General features: G+C 44.8%; 1 protein-coding gene across 2 annotated transcripts in view; it reads left to right on the top strand.

Annotated features, from left to right (window-relative positions):
- Window positions 1-14,875, top strand: part of ANKRD54 (ankyrin repeat domain 54) — a 69,535-nt gene that overhangs the window by 29,962 nt on the left and 24,698 nt on the right. The window contains exons 5-6 of one of the 2 annotated variants that reach the window (XM_076055649.1): window positions 9,495-9,566; window positions 13,896-13,943. In XM_076055649.1, the coding sequence (XP_075911764.1) occupies window positions 9,495-9,566; window positions 13,896-13,943 (120 nt within the window). The remainder of the gene's footprint in view (window positions 1-9,494; window positions 9,567-13,895; window positions 13,944-14,875) is intronic. The other variant, XM_076055650.1, reaches the window with a different exon arrangement.

Genomic DNA, 14,875 nt, shown 5'->3' on the forward strand with positions numbered 1-14,875 from the left:
GGTTGTTGTTGTAGTGGTTGTTGTGGTAGTGGTTGTTGTTGTGGTTGTTGTAGTGGTTGTTGTTGTGGTGGTTGTTGTTGTGGTGGTTGTTGTTGTAGTGGTTGTTGTTGTAGTGGTTGTTGTGGTAGTGGTTGTTGTTGTGGTTGTTGTAGTGGTTGTTGTAGTGGTTGTTGTTGTGGTGGTTGTTGTTGTGGTGGTTGTTGTTGTGGTGGTTTTGGTAGTGGTGGTTTTGGTAGTGGTTGTTGTAGTGGTTGTTGTGGTTGTTGTTGTTGTGGTGGTTTTGGTAGTGGTTGTTGTAGTGGTTGTTGTGGTTGTTGTAGTTGTTGTGGTGGTTGTTGTGGTGGTGGTTGTTGTTGTGGTGGTTGTAGTAGTTGTGGTTGTTGTGGTTGTTGTAGTGGTTGTTGTTGTGTTTGTTGTAGTGGTTGTTGTTGTGGTTGTTGTAGTGGTTGTTGTAGTGGTTGTTGTAGTGGTTGTTGTAGTGGTTGTTGTAGTTGTTGTGGTGGTTGTTGTTGTAGTGGTGGTTGTTGTTGTAGTGGTTGTTGTGGTTGTTGTAGTGGTTGTAGTTGTTGTAGTGGTTGTTGTTGTTGTAGTGGTTGTTGTTGTTGTAGTGATTGTTGTTGTTGTAGTGGTTGTTGTTGTTGTGGTTGTTGTAGTGGTTGTTGTGGTTGTTGTGTTTTTTGTTGTAGTGGTTGTTGTGGTTGTTGTGGTTGTTGTGGTGGTTGTTGTTGTAGTGGTTGTTGTAGTGGTTGTTGTTGTAGTGGTGGTGGTTGTTGTTGTGGTGGTTGTTATTGTTGTGGTTGTTGTTGTTGTGGTTGTTGTTGTGGTTGTTGTTGTTGTAGTGGTTGTTGTTGTAGTGGTTGTTGTTGTTGTAGTGATTGTTGTTGTAGTGGTTGTTGTTGTTGTGGTGGTGGTTGTTGTGGTTGTTGTAGTGGTTGTTGTAGTGGTTGTTGTTGTAGTGGTTGTTGTTGTTGTAGTTGTGGTTGTGTCTGCAGTACAGTGTTTGTTGTTGTTGTGGTTGTTGTTGTAGTGGTTGTTGTTGTTGTAGTTGTTGTTGTGGTTGTGTCTGCAGTACAGTGTTTGTTCTTGTTGTGGTTGTTGTTGTAGTGGTTGTTGTTGTTGTAGTAATTGTTGTTGTAGTGGTTGTAGTGGTTGTTGTGGTTGTGTCTGCAGTACAGTGTTTGTTGTTGTTGTAGTGGTTGTAGTGGTTGTAGTTGTTGTTGTTGTGGTTGTGTCTGCAGTACAGTGTTTGTTGTTGTTGTGGTTGTTGTTGTAGTGATTGTTGTTGTAGTGGTTGTGGTTGTTGTAGTGGTTGTTGTTGTTGTGGTTGTGTCTGCAGTACAGTGTTTGTTGTTGTAGTGGTTGTTGTAGTTGTAGTGGTTGTTGTAGTGGTTGTTGTTGTAGTGGTTGTTGTTGTTGTAGTTGTTGTTGTTGTAGTGATTGTGGTGGTTATGGTTGTTGTTGTGGTTGTAGTTGTTGTTGTTGTGTCTGCAGTACAGTGTTTGTTGTTGTTGTAGTGGTTGTAGTGGTTGTAGTTGTTGTTGTTGTTGTGGTTGTGTCTGCAGTACAGTGTTTGTTGTTGTAGTGGTTGTTGTGGTGGTTATGGTTGTTGTAGTGATTGTTGTTGTAGTGGTTGTTGTTGTAGTTGTTGTGGTTGTGTCTCCAGTACAGTGTTTGTTGTTGTTGTAGTAGTGGTTGTTGTTGTTGTGGTTGTGTCTGCAGTACAGTGTTTGTTGTTGTTGTTGTAGTAGTGGTTGTGGTTGTTGTAGTAGTGGTTGTGGTTGTTGTAGTAGTGGTTGTTGTTGTTGTTGTGTCTGCAGTACAGTGTTTGTTGTTGTTGTAGTAGTGGTTGTGGTTGTTGTAGTAGTGGTTGTGGTTGTTGTAGTAGTGGTTGTTGTTGTTGTGGTTGTGTCTGCAGTACAGTGTTTGTTGTTGTTGTAGTAGTGGTTGTGGTTGTTGTAGTAGTGGTTGTAGTTGTTGTTGTTGTGGTTGTGGTTGTTGTGGTTGTGTCTGCAGTACAGTGTTGTTGTTGTAGTGGTTGTTGTAGTGGTTGTAGTGGTTGTAGTTGTTGTTGTTGTAGTGGTTGTTGTAGTAGTGGATGTTGTGGTTGTGTCTGCAGTACAGTGTTTGTTGTTGTTGTAGTGGTTGTTGTTGTGGTTGTTGTAGTGGTTGTTGTAGTTGTTGTTGTGGTTGTTGTTGTAGTGGCTGTGGTTGTTGTGGTTGTGTCTGCAGTACAGTGTTTGTTGTTGTTGTAGTGGTTGTTGTTGTTGTGGTTGTTGTAGTGGTTGTTGTAGTGGTTGTTGTTGTAGTAGTGGTTGTTGTTGTAGTTGTAGTTGTTGTTGTTGTAGTGATTGTGGTGGTTATGGTTGTTGTTGTGGTTGTAGTGGTTGTTGTTGTTGTGTCTGCAGTACAGTGTTTGTTGTTGTAGTGGTTGTTGTGGTGGTTATGGTTGTTGTAGTGATTGTTGTTGTAGTGGTTGTTGTGGTGGTTATGGTTGTTGTAGTGATTGTTGTTGTAGTAGTGGTTGTGGTTGTTGTGGTTGTGTCTGCAGTACAGTGTTTGTTGTTGTTGTGGTTGTTGTTGTTGTTGTAGTAGTGGTTGTGGTTGTTGTGGTTGTGTCTGCAGTACAGTGTTTGTTGTTGTGGTTGTGGTTGTTGTAGTGGTTGTTGTTGTAGTGGTTGTTGTTGTTGTAGTGATTGTTGTAGTGATTGTTGTTGTAGTGGTTGTTGATGTGGTTGTTGTAGTAGTGGTTGTTGTTGTTGTGGTTGTGTCTGCAGTACAGTGTTTGTTGTTGTTGTAGTGGTTGTTGTTGTGGTTGTTGTAGTAGTGATTGTTGTTGTTGTGGTTGTGTCTGCAGTACAGTGTTTGTTGTTGTTGTAGTGGTTGTTGTAGTGATTGTTGTTGTAGTGGTTGTTGTTGTTGTGGTTGTGTCTGCAGTACAGTGTTTGTTGTTGTTGTTGTAGTGGTTGTTGTAGTAGTGATTGTTGTTGTTGTGGTTGTGTCTGCAGTACAGTGTTTGTTGTTGTTGTAGTGGTTGTTGTAGTGGTTGTTGTTGTTGTGGTTGTTGTTGTTGTAGTGATTGTGGTGGTTATGGTTGTTGTTGTGGTTGTGTCTGCAGTACAGTGTTTGTTGTTGTTGTAGTAGTGGTTGTGGTTGTTGTGGTTGTGTCTGCAGTACAGTGTTTGTTGTTGTTGTAGTGGTTGTTGTTGTTGTGGTTGTGTCTGCAGTACAGTGTTTGTTGTTGTTGTAGTGGTTATGGTTGTTGTAGTGGTTGTTGTTGTTGTGGTTGTAGTAGTGGTTGTTGTGGTTGTGTCTGCAGTACAGTGTTTGTTGTTGTAGTAGTGGTTGTTGTAGTGGTTGTAGTGGTTGTTGTGGTTGTGTCTGCAGTACAGTGTTTGTTGTTGTTGTTGTAGTGGTTGTTGTAGTGGTTGTTGTTGTGGTTGTTGTTGTGGTGGTTGTTGTAGTAGTGGTTGTTGTGGTTGTGTCTGCAGTACAGTGTTTGTTGTTGTAGTAGTGGTTGTTGTAGTGGTTGTAGTGGTTGTTGTGGTTGTGTCTGCAGTACAGTGTTTGTTGTTGTTGTTGTAGTGGTTGTTGTAGTGGTTGTTGTTGTGGTTGTTGTTGTGGTGGTTGTTGTAGTAGTGGTTGTTGTGGTTGTGTCTGCAGTACAGTGTTTGTTGTTGTAGTAGTGGTTGTTGTAGTGGTTGTAGTGGTTGTTGTGGTTGTGTCTGCAGTACAGTGTTTGTTGTTGTTGTTGTAGTGGTTGTTGTAGTGGTTGTTGTTGTGGTTGTTGTTGTGGTGGTTGTTGTAGTAGTGGTTGTTGTGGTTGTGTCTGCAGTACAGTGTTTGTTGTTGTTGTAGTGGTTGTTGTTGTTGTGGTTGTGTCTGCAGTACAGTGTTTGTTGTTGTTGTGGTTGTTGTTGTAGTGGTTGTTGTTGTAGTGGTTGTCGTTGTTGTAGTAGTGGTTGTTGTGGTGGTTGTGTCTGCAGTACAGTGTTTGTTGTTGTTGTGGTTGTTGTAGTAGTAGTAGTGGTAGTAGTGATTGTTGTTGTTGTGGTTGTGTCTGCAGTACAGTGTTTGTTGTTGTTGTTGTTGTAGTGGTTGTTGTAGTGGTTGTTGTTGTGGTTGTTGTTGTGGTGGTTGTTGTAGTAGTGGTTGTTGTGATTGTTGTTGTTGTGGTTGTGTCTGCAGTACAGTGTTTGTTGTTGTTGTGGTTGTTGTTGTAGTGGTTGTAGTGGTTGTGGTTGTAGTAGTGGTTGTTGTGGTTGTGTCTGCAGTACAGTGTTTGTTGTTGTAGTGGTTGTAGTGGTTGTGGTTGTAGTTGTTGTTGTTGTGGTTGTGTCTGCAGTACAGTGTTTGTTGTTGTGGTGGTTGTTGTAGTAGTGGTTGTTGTGGTGGTTGTGTCTGCAGTACAGTGTTTGTTGTTGTGGTGGTTGTTGTAGTAGTGGTTGTTGTGGTGGTTGTTGTAGTAGTGGTTGTGGTTGTAGTGGTTGTAGTTGTTGTGGTGGTTGTGTCTGCAGTACAGTGTTTGTTGTTGTTGTAGTGGTTGTTGTAGTAGTGATTGTTGTGGTGGTTGTGTCTGCAGTACAGTGTTTGTTGTTGTTGTTGTAGTGGTTGTTGTAGTAGTGATTGTTGTGGTGGTTGTGTCTGCAGTACAGTGTTTGTTGTTGTTGTAGTGGTTGTTGTTGTAGTGGTTGTGGTTGTTGTTGTGGTTGTTGTTGTTGTGGTTGTTGTAGTAGTGGTTGTTGTTGTTGTGGTTGTGTCTGCAGTACAGTGTTTGTTGTTGTTGTAGTTGTTGTTGTGGTTGTGTCTGCAGTACAGTGTTTGTTGTTGTTGTAGTGGTTGTTGTTGTAGTGATTGTTGTTGTAGTGGTTGTAGTGATTGTTGTTGTTGTGGTTGTGTCTGCAGTACAGTGTTTGTTGTTGTTGTAGTGGTTGTTGTTGTAGTGATTGTTGTTGTAGTGGTTGTAGTGATTGTTGTTGTTGTGGTTGTGTCTGCAGTACAGTGATTGTTGTTGTGGTGGTTGTTGTGGTTGTTGTTGTTGTGGTTGTGTCTGCAGTACAGTGTTTGTTGTTGTTGTAGTGATTGTTGTTGTTGTGGTTGTGTCTGCAGTACAGTGTTTGTTGTTGTTGTAGTGATTGTTGTTGTAGTAGTAGTTGTTGTTGTTATGGTTGTGTCTGCAGTACAGTGTTTGTTGTTGTTGTAGTGATTGTTGTTGTAGTTGTTGTTGTGATTGTTGTTGTTGTGGTTGTGTCTGCAGTACAGTGTTTGTTGTTGTTGTAGTAGTGATTGTTGTAGTGGTTGTTGTGGTGGTTGTGTCTGCAGTACAGTGTTTGTTGTTGTTGTAGTGATTGTTGTTGTTGTAGTTGTTGTTGTGGTTGTTGTTGTTGTGGTTGTGTCTGCAGTACAGTGTTTGTTGTTGTTGTAGTAGTGATTGTTGTTGTAGTGGTTGTTGTGGTGGTTGTGTCTGCAGTACAGTGTTTGTTGTTGTTGTAGTGATTGTTGTTGTAGTTGTTGTTGTGGTTGTTGTTGTTGTGGTTGTGTCTGCAGTACAGTGTTTGTTGTTGTTGTTGTGGTTGTGTCTGCAGTACAGTGTTTGTTGTTGTTGTAGTGGTTGTTGTTGTAGTGGTTGTTGTAGTGGTTGTAGTGGTTGTGGTTGTAGTGGTTGTAGTGGTTGTTGTGGTTGTTGTAGTGGTTGTAGTTGTTGTTGTTGTGGTTGTGTCTGCAGTACAGTGTTTGTTGTTGTTGTTGTGGTTGTTGTTGTTGTGGTGGTTGTTGTAGTTGTTGTTGTTGTGGTTGTGTCTGCAGTACAGTGTTTGTTGTTGTTGTAGTGGTTGTTGTTGTGGTTGTAGTGGTTGTGGTGGTTGTAGTAGTGGTTGTAGTAGTGGTTGTTGTAGTGGTTGTAGTGGTTGTAGTGGTTGTGGTTGTTGTAGTAGTGGTTGTGGTTGTTGTAGTAGTAGTAGTGGTTGTTGTAGTGGTTGTAGTTGTTGTTGTTGTGGTTGTGTCTGCAGTACAGTGTTTGTTGTTGTTGTGGTTGTTGTTGTTGTGGTGGTTGTTGTAGTTGTTGTTGTTGTGGTTGTGTCTGCAGTACAGTGTTTGTTGTTGTTGTAGTGGTTGTTGTTGTGGTTGTAGTGGTTGTGGTGGTTGTAGTAGTGGTTGTAGTAGTGGTTGTTGTAGTGGTTGTAGTGGTTGTAGTGGTTGTGGTTGTTGTAGTAGTGGTTGTGGTTGTTGTAGTAGTAGTAGTGGTTGTTGTAGTGGTTGTAGTTGTTGTTGTTGTGGTTGTGTCTGCAGTACAGTGTTTGTTGTTGTTGTTGTAGTGATTGTTGTTGTGATTGTTGTTGTTGTGGTTGTGTCTGCAGTACAGTGTTTGTTGTTGTTGTTGTAGTGATTGTTGTTGTGATTGTTGTTGTTGTGGTTGTGTCTGCAGTACAGTGTTTGTTGTTGTTGTGGTTGTTGTTGTGGTGGTTGTTGTAGTTGTTGTTGTTGTGGTTGTGTCTGCAGTACAGTGTTTGTTGTTGTTGTAGTGGTTGTTGTTGTGGTTGTAGTGGTTGTGGTGGTTGTAGTAGTGGTTGTAGTAGTGGTTGTTGTAGTGGTTGTAGTGGTTGTAGTGGTTGTGGTTGTTGTAGTAGTGGTTGTGGTTGTTGTAGTAGTAGTAGTGGTTGTTGTAGTGGTTGTAGTTGTTGTTGTTGTGGTTGTGTCTGCAGTACAGTGTTTGTTGTTGTTGTTGTAGTGATTGTTGTTGTGATTGTTGTTGTTGTGGTTGTGTCTGCAGTACAGTGTTTGTTGTTGTTGTTGTAGTGATTATTGTTGTGATTGTTGTTGTTGTGGTTGTGTCTGCAGTACAGTGTTTGTTGTTGTTGTAGTTGTTGTTGTAGTGGTTGTGGTTGTTGTTGTAGTTGTTGTTGTTGTGGTTGTGTCTGCAGTACAGTGTTTGTTGTTGTTGTTGTAGTGGTTGTTGTAGTGGTTGTTGTTGTGGTTGTTGTAGTAGTTGTTGTTGTAGTTGTTGTTGTTGTGGTTGTGTCTGCAGTACAGTGTTTGTTGTTGTTGTAGTTGTTGTGGTGGTTGTGTCTGCAGTACAGTGTTTGTTGTTGTTGTAGTAGTGGTTGTGGTTGTAGTGATTGTTGTTGTAGTTGTTGTAGTTGTGGTTGTGGTTGTGTCTGCAGTACAGTGTTTGTTGTAGTAGTGGTTGTGGTTGTTGTAGTAGTGGTTGTGGTTGTTGTAGTAGTGGTTGTGGTTGTTGTGGTTGTGTCTGCAGTACAGTGTTTGTTGTTGTAGTGGTTGTTGTTGATGTGGTTGTTGTTGTAGTGGTTGTTGTTGTTGTGGTTGTGTCTGCAGTACAGTGTTTGTTGTTGTTGTAGTGGTTGTTGTAGTGGTTGTAGTGGTTGTAGTTGTTGTTGTAGTGGTTGTTGTAGTTGTTGTTGTTGTGGTTGTGTCTGCAGTACAGTGTTTGTTGTTGTTGTAGTGGTTGTTGTAGTGGTTGTAGTGGTTGTAGTGATTGTTGTTGTAGTGATTGTTGTTGTAGTTGTTGTTGTGGTTGTGTCTGCAGTACAGTGTTTGTTGTTGTTGTAGTGGTTGTTGTAGTGGTTGTAGTGGTTGTAGTGATTGTTGTTGTAGTGGTTGTTGTTGTGGTTGTTGTTGTAGTGGTTGTTGTGGTTGTGTCTGCAGTACAGTGTTTGTTGTTGTTGTGGTTGTTGTTGTAGTGGTTGTTGTTGTAGTGGTTGTTGTGGTTGTTGTTGTAGTGGTTGTGGTTGTTGTAGTGGTTGTTGTGGTTGTGTCTGCAGTACAGTGTTTGTTGTTGTTGTTGTTGTAGTGGTTGTTGTTGTAGTGGTTGTTGTTGTAGTGGTTGTGGTTGTTGTAGTTGTTGTTGTGGTTGTGTCTGCAGTACAGTGTTTGTTGTTGTTGTAGTGATTGTTGTTGTAGTGGTAGTAGTGTTTGTTGTTGTTGTAGTGGTTGTTGTAGTGGTTGTTGTTGTGGTTGTTGTTGTGGTGGTTGTTGTAGTAGTGGTTGTTGTTGTTGTGGTTGTGTCTGCAGTACAGTGTTTGTTGTTGTTGTTGTAGTGGTTGTTATGGTTGTGTCTGCAGTACAGTGTTTGTTGTTGTTGTAGTGGTTGTTGTTGTTGTTGTAGTGGTTGTTGTTGTAGTGGTTGTGGTTGTTGTAGTTGTTGTTGTGGTTGTGTCTGCAGTACAGTGTTTGTTGTGGTTGTGGTTGTTGTAGTAGTGGTTGTTGTTGTTGTGGTTGTGTCTGCAGTACAGTGTTTGTTGTTGTTGTGGTTGTTGTTGTAGTGGTTGTGGTTGTAGTTGTTGTTGTGGTTGTGTCTGCAGTACAGTGTTTGTTGTTGTTGTAGTGGTTGTTGTAGTGGTTGTTGTTGTGGTTGTTGTTGTGGTGGTTGTTGTAGTAGTGGTTGTTGTGGTTGTGTCTGAAGTACAGTGTTTGTTGTTGTTGTAGTAGTGATTGTAGTGGTTGTAGTTGTTGTTGTTGTGGTTGTGTCTGCAGTACAGTGTTTGTTGTTGTTGTAGTGGTTGTTGTTGTAGTGATTGTTGTTGTAGTGGTTGTGGTTGTTGTGGTTGTAGTAGTGGTTGTTGTTGTGGTTGTGTCTGCAGTACAGTGTTTGTTGTAGTAGTGGTTGTTGTTGTTGTGGTTGTAGTAGTTGTTGTTGTGGTTGTGTCTGCAGTACAGTGTTTGTTGTTGTTGTGGTTGTTGTTGTAGTGGTTGTGGTTGTTGTGGTTGTAGTAGTGGTTGTTGTTGTGGTGGTTGTTGTAGTAGTGATTGTTGTTGTTGTGGTTGTGTCTGCAGTACAGTGTTTGTTGTTGTTGTTGTTGTAGTGGTTGTGGTTGTTGTAGTAGTGGTTGTGGTTGTTGTAGTAGTAGTAGTGGTAGTAGTGATTGTTGTTGTTGTGGTTGTGTCTGCAGTACAGTGTTTGTTGTTGTTGTGGTTGTTGTAGTAGTTGTTGTTGTGGTTGTGTCTGCAGTACAGTGTTTGTTGTTGTTGTAGTAGTGGTTGTGGTTGTTGTTGTAGTGATTGTTGTTGTAGTTGTTGTAGTAGTTGTTGTTGTGGTGGTTGTGTCTGCAGTACAGTGTTTGTTGTTGTTGTTGTAGTGGTTGTTGTTGTGGTTGTAGTAGTGATTGTTGTTGTAGTTGTTGTGGTAGTGGTTGTAGTTGTTGTTGTGGTTGTGTCTGCAGTACAGTGTTTGTTGTTGTTGTTGTAGTGGTTGTGGTTGTAGTAGTTGTTGTTGTGGTTGTGTCTGCAGTACAGTGTTTGTTGTTGTTGTAGTTGTTGTTGTGGTGGTTGTGTCTGCAGTACAGTGTTTGTTGTTGTTGTTGTTGTGGTTGTTGTAGTGGTTGTAGTGGTTGTAGTGATTGTTGTTGTAGTGATTGTTGTTGTTGTTGTAGTTGTTGTTGTAGTGATTGTTGTTGTAGTGGTTGTAGTAGTTGTTGTTGTTGTGGTGGTTGTTGTTGTAGTGATTGTTGTTGTGATTGTTGTTGTTGTGGTTGTGTCTGCAGTACAGTGTTTGCTGGAGCGAGGAGCTGATCCCAACCAGACAGACGCCCTGGGAAACACAGCACTACATCTGGGTACCACTCACCACCACCACTACCACTAGTACTCACCACTACCACTCACCACTACTCACCACTAGTACTCACCACTACTCACCATCACCACTACCACTCACCACTAGTACTCACTAGTACTCACCACTACTCACCATCACCACTACCACTCACCACTAGTACTCACTAGTACTCACCACTACTCACCATCACCACTACCACTCACCACTAGTACTCACTAGCACTCACCACTACTCACCATCACCACTCACCACTAGTACTCACCACTAGTACTCACCACTCACCACTACCACTACCACTCACCACTACCACTACCACTAGTACTCACCACTACTCACCACTAGTACTCACCACTAGTACTCACCACTACTCACCACTAGTACTCACCACTAGTACTCACCACTACTCACCACTAGTACTCACCACTACTCACCACTACCACTCACCACTCACCACTAGTACTCACCACTACCACTACCACTCACCACTAGTACTCACCACTCACCACCACTCACCACTACCACTCACCACTCACCACCACTACACTCACCACTCACCACTAGTACTCACCACTACTCACCACTACCACTACTCACCACTCACCACTACTCACCACTCACCACTACTCACCACTCACCACCACTACACTCACCACTCACCACTAGTACTCACCACTACTCACCACTCACCACTACTCACCACTCACCACCACTACACTCACCACTCACCACTACCACTCACCACTACCACTCACCACTACTCACCACCACCACTACTCACCACTCACCACTAGTACACTCACCACTACTACACTCACCACTACCACTCACCACTAGTACTCACCACTCACCACCACCACTACTCACCACTCACCACTACCACTCACCACTCACCACTACTCACCACTACTCACTAGTACTCACCACTAGTACTCACCACTAGTACTCACCACTAGTACTCACCACTAGTACTCACCACTCACCACTACTCACCACTACTCACCACCACCACTCACCACCACCACTCACCACTCACCATCACCACTCACCACCACTCACCACTCACCATCACCACTCACCACTACTCACCACTAGTACTCACCACCACTCACCACCACTCACCACTCACCACTAGTACTCACCACTAGTACTCACCACCACTCACCACTACCACTCACCACTAGTACTCACTAGCACTCACCACTACTCACCATCACCACTACCACTCACCACTAGTACTCACTAGCACTCACCACTACTCACCACTACTCACTAGCACTCACCACTAGTACTCACCACTACTCACCACCACTCACCACCACTACTCACCACTACTCACCACCACTACTCACTACTACTCACCATCACCACTACTACTCACCACCACTACTCACTACTACTCACCATCACCACTAGTACTCACCACTACTACTACTCACCACTACTCACCACTAGTACTCACCACTAGTACTCACCACTAGTACTCACCACTAGTACTCACCACTAGTACTCACCACCACTCACCACTACTACTACTCACCACTACTCACCACTCACTAGTACTCACCACTAGTACTCACCACCACCACTCACTAGCACTCACCACTAGTACTCACCACTCACTAGTACTCACCACTAGTACTCACCACTACTCACCACTACCACTCACCATCACTACTACTACTCACCACTACTCACCACTCACTAGCACTCACCACTACCACTCACCACTCACCACTAGTACTCACCACTAGTACTCACTACTACTCACCACTCACCACTACTACTCACCACTAGTACTCACCACTACCACTCACCACTCACTACTACTCACCACTACCACTCACCACTCACCACTACCACTCACCACTACCACTCACCACTCACCACTAGTACTCACCACTACTCACCACCACTCACCACTAGTACTCACCACTACTCACCACCACTACTCACCACTACTACTCACTACTACTCACCACCACCACTCACTAGTACTCACTACTACCACTACTCACCACCACTCACCACTACTCACCATCACTACTCACCACTCACTAGTACTCACCACTACTACTCACCATCACTACTACTACTCACCACCACTCACTAGTACTCACCACTAGTACTCACCACCACTACCACTACTCACCACCACTCACCACTAGTACTCACCATCACTACTACTACTCACCACCACTCATTAGTACTCACCACTAGTCACCACTACTACTCACCACTACCACTACTCACCACCACTCACCACTAGTACGCACCACCACCACTCACTAGCACTCACCACTATCACTACTCACCACTACTACTCACCACTACTCACCACTACTACTCACTACTACTACTCACTACTACTACTCACTACTACTACTCACTACTACTCACTAGTACTCACCACCACCACTCACTAGTACTCACTACTACTCACCACCACTACTCACCACCACCACTACTCACCACCACTCACCACTAGTACTCACCACTACTCACCACCACTCACCACCACCACTACTCACCACCACTCACCACTAGTACTCACCACTACTCACCACCACTCACCACCACCACTCACTAGTACTCACTACTACTCACCACTACTCACCACCACCACTCACTAGCACTCACCACCACCACTACTCACCACCACTCACCACTACTCACCACCACTACTCACTAGTACTCACCACTACCACTACTCACCACTACCACTCACCACTACTACTCACCACTACTCACCATCACTACTCACCACTACTCACCACTACTCACCATCACTACTCACCACTACTCACCACTACCACTCACTTGTACTCACTACTCACCACTACTACTCACCACCACTACTCACCACCACCACTACTACTCACCACTACTCACCACCACTACTCACCACTACTCACCACTACTACTCACCACCACTACTCACCACTACTACTCACCACTACTACTCACTACTACTCACCATTACTCACCACTACTCACCACTACTACTCACCACCACTACTCACCACTACTACTCACCACTACTACTCACTACTACTCACCATTACTCACCACTACTACTCACCACCACTACTCACCACTACTACTCACCACTACTCACCACTACTACTCACCACCACTACTCACCACCACTACTCACCACTACTCACCACTACTCACCACTACTACTCACCACTACTACTCACCACCACTCACCACCACTACTCACCACCACTACTCACCACCACCACCACTACTCACCACCACCACTCACCACCACTCACCACTACTCACCACCACTACTCACCACCACTACTCACCACCACCACCACCACTCACCACTACTCACCACCACTACTCACCACCACTACTCACCACCACTCACCACCACCACTACTACTCACCACTACTCACCACCACTACTCACCACCACTGCTCACCACTACTCACCACTACTCACCACCACTACTCACCACTACTCACCACTACTCACCACCACTACTCACCACCACTCACCACCACCACTACTACTCACCACTACTCACCACCACTACTCACCACCACTACTCACCACCACCACCACTACTCACCACCACCACTCACCACCACCACTCACCACTACTCCTCACCACTACTACTCACCACCACTACTCACCACTACTACTCACCACTACTACTACTCACCACTACTCACCACTACTACTCACCACTACTACTCACCACTACTACTCACCACTACTACTCACCACCACTACTACTACTCACCACTACTCACCACTACTACTCACCACTACTACTCACCACTACTACTCACCACTACTACTCACCACCACTACTACTCACCACTACTACTCACCACTACTACTCACCACTACTACTCACCACTACTACTCACCACCACTACTCACCACCACTACTACTCACCACCACTACTCACTACCACTACTCACCACTACTACTCACCACCACTACTCACTACCACTACTCACCACTACTACTCACCACCACTACTCACTACCACTCACCACTACTCACCACTACTACTCACCACCACTACTCACCACTACTACTACCACTACTCACCACTAGTAATGATGGTGATGATGGTGGTGGTAATGATGATTGTGATGATGGTGATGATGGTGGTGGTAATGATGGTGATGATGGTGGTGGTAATGATGATTGTGATGATGGTGGTGATGATGGTGATGATGATGGTGGTGGCAATGATGATTGTGATGATGATGGTGATGATGATGGTAATGATGGTTGTGGTGATGATGATGGTGATGATGATGGTGATGATGATGGTGATGATGGTGGTGTGTTTCAGCTGCCTGTACGAACCACGTGGCAGTGATTACGATCTTGCTGCGAGGAGGTGAGTGATGAGGTGCCTACATCATCCGCACAGACACAGACACGCACACACACAGACACACAGACACAGACGCACACACACACAGGCACACACACGTACACACACACACAGACACACACACACACAGACACAACAACAACAACCGCCATTCGCCACTAAGTAGCGGTGACGTCACCACGACGCTTGTGCCAGGCCATGTGCACCTTGAGGCCACTTGGAGTGTCGAACGCCCGCTGGCAGGAGGTCACGGGGCAGACCCAGGTGCCACGGGTCGACTGACTGAGATGACTGGCTGATGCACCACCTGTGCCCCCTACTGTGCCAACCTGCTGTGCTTTAGCCACCCGGCGCTCCGCTCGTTGTTGTGAGCGTCGCTCCTCCGCCCTCCGTTGTTGTTGGAGGGCGACTGCCTCCAACTGCCCAGTAGCGTCCTTCACGAGCCTCCTCCACAGAGGCCGATCTTGACACCGCTGGTACCAGTCATCGGCAAGTCCACTCAGCTCCACGTCCTCCTGTACCACATCACTCCATCTCTTCTCTAGCCCGTGCCGCGCCCGCTTAGCCCCCTCAATCCGGCCAAACAAAAGCTGTTTCGGCATGCGGTGGCTGGGCATGCGGGCTACATGACCCAGCCATCGCAGCCTTGCCCGCCGGAGGAGCTCACCGATGGGACCTTGCCCAGATCTTTCAAGGATTTGTGAGCTCCTCACACAATCCAGCCTGCTGGTTAAACCCAGGATGGATCGTAGGCAGGCCAGCCTAAATGTTTCTAACCGGCGAAGATGTTCCATTAGGGGGGTCCACGTTTCGCAAGCGTAGAGAAGGGAGGGAATGACCGTGGCCGAGAAGACCTGAAGCTTAGTGCGGAGCGACAGACCACGTAGCTTCCACACAGCGTTACGCAAATGATGAAAAGATATTGCCGCTCGACT

This window comes from Petromyzon marinus, chromosome 72 (assembly GCF_048934315.1).
Source record: "Petromyzon marinus isolate PM22_M1 ecotype Great Lakes invasive population chromosome 72, UKy_Petmar_22M1.pri1.0, whole genome shotgun sequence".
NCBI lineage: Eukaryota > Metazoa > Chordata > Hyperoartia > Petromyzontiformes > Petromyzontidae > Petromyzon > Petromyzon marinus.